The 2238-nt window shown below is 37.1% G+C and overlaps 1 protein-coding gene across 1 annotated transcript; it reads right to left on the bottom strand.

Moving 5' to 3' along the window:
* Positions 1-407: 407 nt before the first annotated feature.
* On the bottom strand, positions 408-941 carry LOC127121638 (uncharacterized). The gene has a single exon (XM_051052093.1). The coding sequence runs from the start codon at positions 939-941 to the stop codon at positions 408-410; it is 534 nt and encodes a 177-aa protein (XP_050908050.1).
* Between the last annotated feature and the right edge of the window lie 1297 nt (positions 942-2238).

The following is a 2238-nucleotide window of genomic DNA, read 5'->3' as shown; positions in this document are numbered from 1 at the left end:
TAGTGTACCCACTAGCGTGAGTGCCAAAGGATCCCTCGTGAATCTCTTTGATAAGTATGTTTGCTTCATATCCATCTCAGAATCTGAGTAAGACCATGTTATGGTTCCTTTTATAGAGCACATCACCATTGAAGAAGAATTGAGATGCCAATCTTCTGAGCATTTTCTTATCTTGGCTTGAAGCATTTGCATGCTACTCTTGTTTTTGTAGGAACAGTTTAATATCGTAATACCAAGGTTTATTATCTGCTTCCGCTTCCACTGCTATGCAATATGCTGGTTCATCCAGATGTTGAATCCTTATAGAAGGTGCTTCATTATACCATTTGACTTTAAACATGGATGATAAAGTAGCTAAGGCATCTGCTAGCTGATTCCCTTTTTGAGGGATGTAGTGGAAAGTAATCTCATCGACACTTTATTATCTTAGCATTATGTGTTCCCCATTCTCCCTTGATTTGATTGAAAACGAGAGCAGAATATCTGTATACTTCTAAGATCTTGATTCTTAAATTGATGGCTTTATCGAGTCCTAGGATGCATGCCTCATACTCTGCCATATTGTTAGTGCAAGTGAAACATAACCTAGTTGTGAATGGAACATGGTAACCTGTTGGAGAAGTTATGACAACCCCGATATCATTTCCTTTTGCGTTTGAGGCACCGTCAAATATGAGTTTCCATTGGGATCCTGGTTCAGGTCCTTCATCTGGACCTGGGGTCTCACAATACTTTATCACCATAACATCTTCGTCGGGGAAGTCAAATTGTATGGGTTGATAATCCTCCATTGGTCGGTGAGCAAGATGATCTGCTAACACACTTCCTTTGGTAGCTTTTTGTGTGACATATTGGATGTCGTACTCAGTCAATAACATCTGCCATCGGGTTATTCTTTCAGTTACTGTTGGCTTTTCAGAAATATACTTGATAAGATCCATCCTGGATATTAGCAAGGTAGTATGACACACCATGTATTCTCTTATACATCGAGCAACCTAGACTAGAGCGTAATAAGTTTTCTCCAAGAGCGAATATCGAGATTCGTGATCGGTGAATTGCTTGCTCATGCAGTAGATTGCATGTTCTTTCCTTCCGGTCTGATCTTGTTTCTCCAGTACACATCCCATAGCACCGTCATATCATCCACATAGACCTCTATCTCCTTGTGGATCATATCATGGAAGAAAGTCACCATTGTCATTTGGTACATTGCCCCAATGTTCTTCTTGTTACTGTTGTTGTATGTGAGAGAAGATTATGAGAGTTGAGAGGCTTAGCTCAAGCACATTTGAAGCTTCAAGATAAAGCTTCAATGCTGCAAAGTTGAGCTTTAAGTGAGGGTTTGGTGAGAATTGAGAGCGGGTGAGGGAATCAGTGGAAAATGATTCAGCAATGATTGTAAAAATGATTATCCTCTCTTCTGCAATGATTGGTGATGATTATATAGAGGTTTGTAATTGTTAAATCTGTTAAGCTTAGTTAGTTTCCACCGTGAAAGTTTGTTAGAATTTACCATTTTTGTTATATGACAATTAGTTTCGGTTAGATTAGTTTGAAGGTTAGTTAAAGTTTGTTATGATTGGAGATAGTGAGTTTTGTTAGTTGCAGTTAGGTTAGTCAAATTCAATGGATTTATGTTAGTTGCAAATTATACAGTTAATTGGTTTAAAGTGTATTAATGTAGTTAGGTGTTAGTGAAGTTATGAACTCGAGTTAGTTTTGTTAAGGTTCATATGGATTACTATGAGCTGCTTGAATAAATGAGGATGTTGAATGAATTATTGTGATGATTAATGAAGTTGATATGCTTGAAAAGTGAATGTTAGTTGTTACAATATGGATTGTTATATGTGAATTGGTGTCATTCATTTTATTGGCTGAATTTGAATGAATGAATGCATTTGAACTGAGGTTATGGTACTGTTTTGTTGAAGTAATTTTGGTATGGTTAGTTCCAAACGGATTATGCAGGTTATTTTCTCTCTTGATTGTGCATGTGTCTGAAATGATTGACATGAATAATATGCATGAGATATAATGATTGAGGCTTAGCTTACCACCATGGCATCACAAAGGAACATGAAGGATTCTTGAAGAATTTGGAGGATTTAGGGAGATTTAGCATACTTGAAGAACATGAAGGATCACAAAGCTTGAAGACATTTGGAATTTCTTAGAAACCTGCCTATGGCATAGGTTTGACTTCGGTCAACTTTTTGATCAAAAGTCAACCAT

The sequence above is a fragment of the Lathyrus oleraceus genome, chromosome 2 (genome assembly GCF_024323335.1).
Source record: "Lathyrus oleraceus cultivar Zhongwan6 chromosome 2, CAAS_Psat_ZW6_1.0, whole genome shotgun sequence".
Lineage (NCBI taxonomy): Eukaryota > Viridiplantae > Streptophyta > Magnoliopsida > Fabales > Fabaceae > Lathyrus > Lathyrus oleraceus.
Note: the sequence above shows the minus strand (reverse complement) of the source record. Positions and strands in the feature narration are given on the sequence as shown.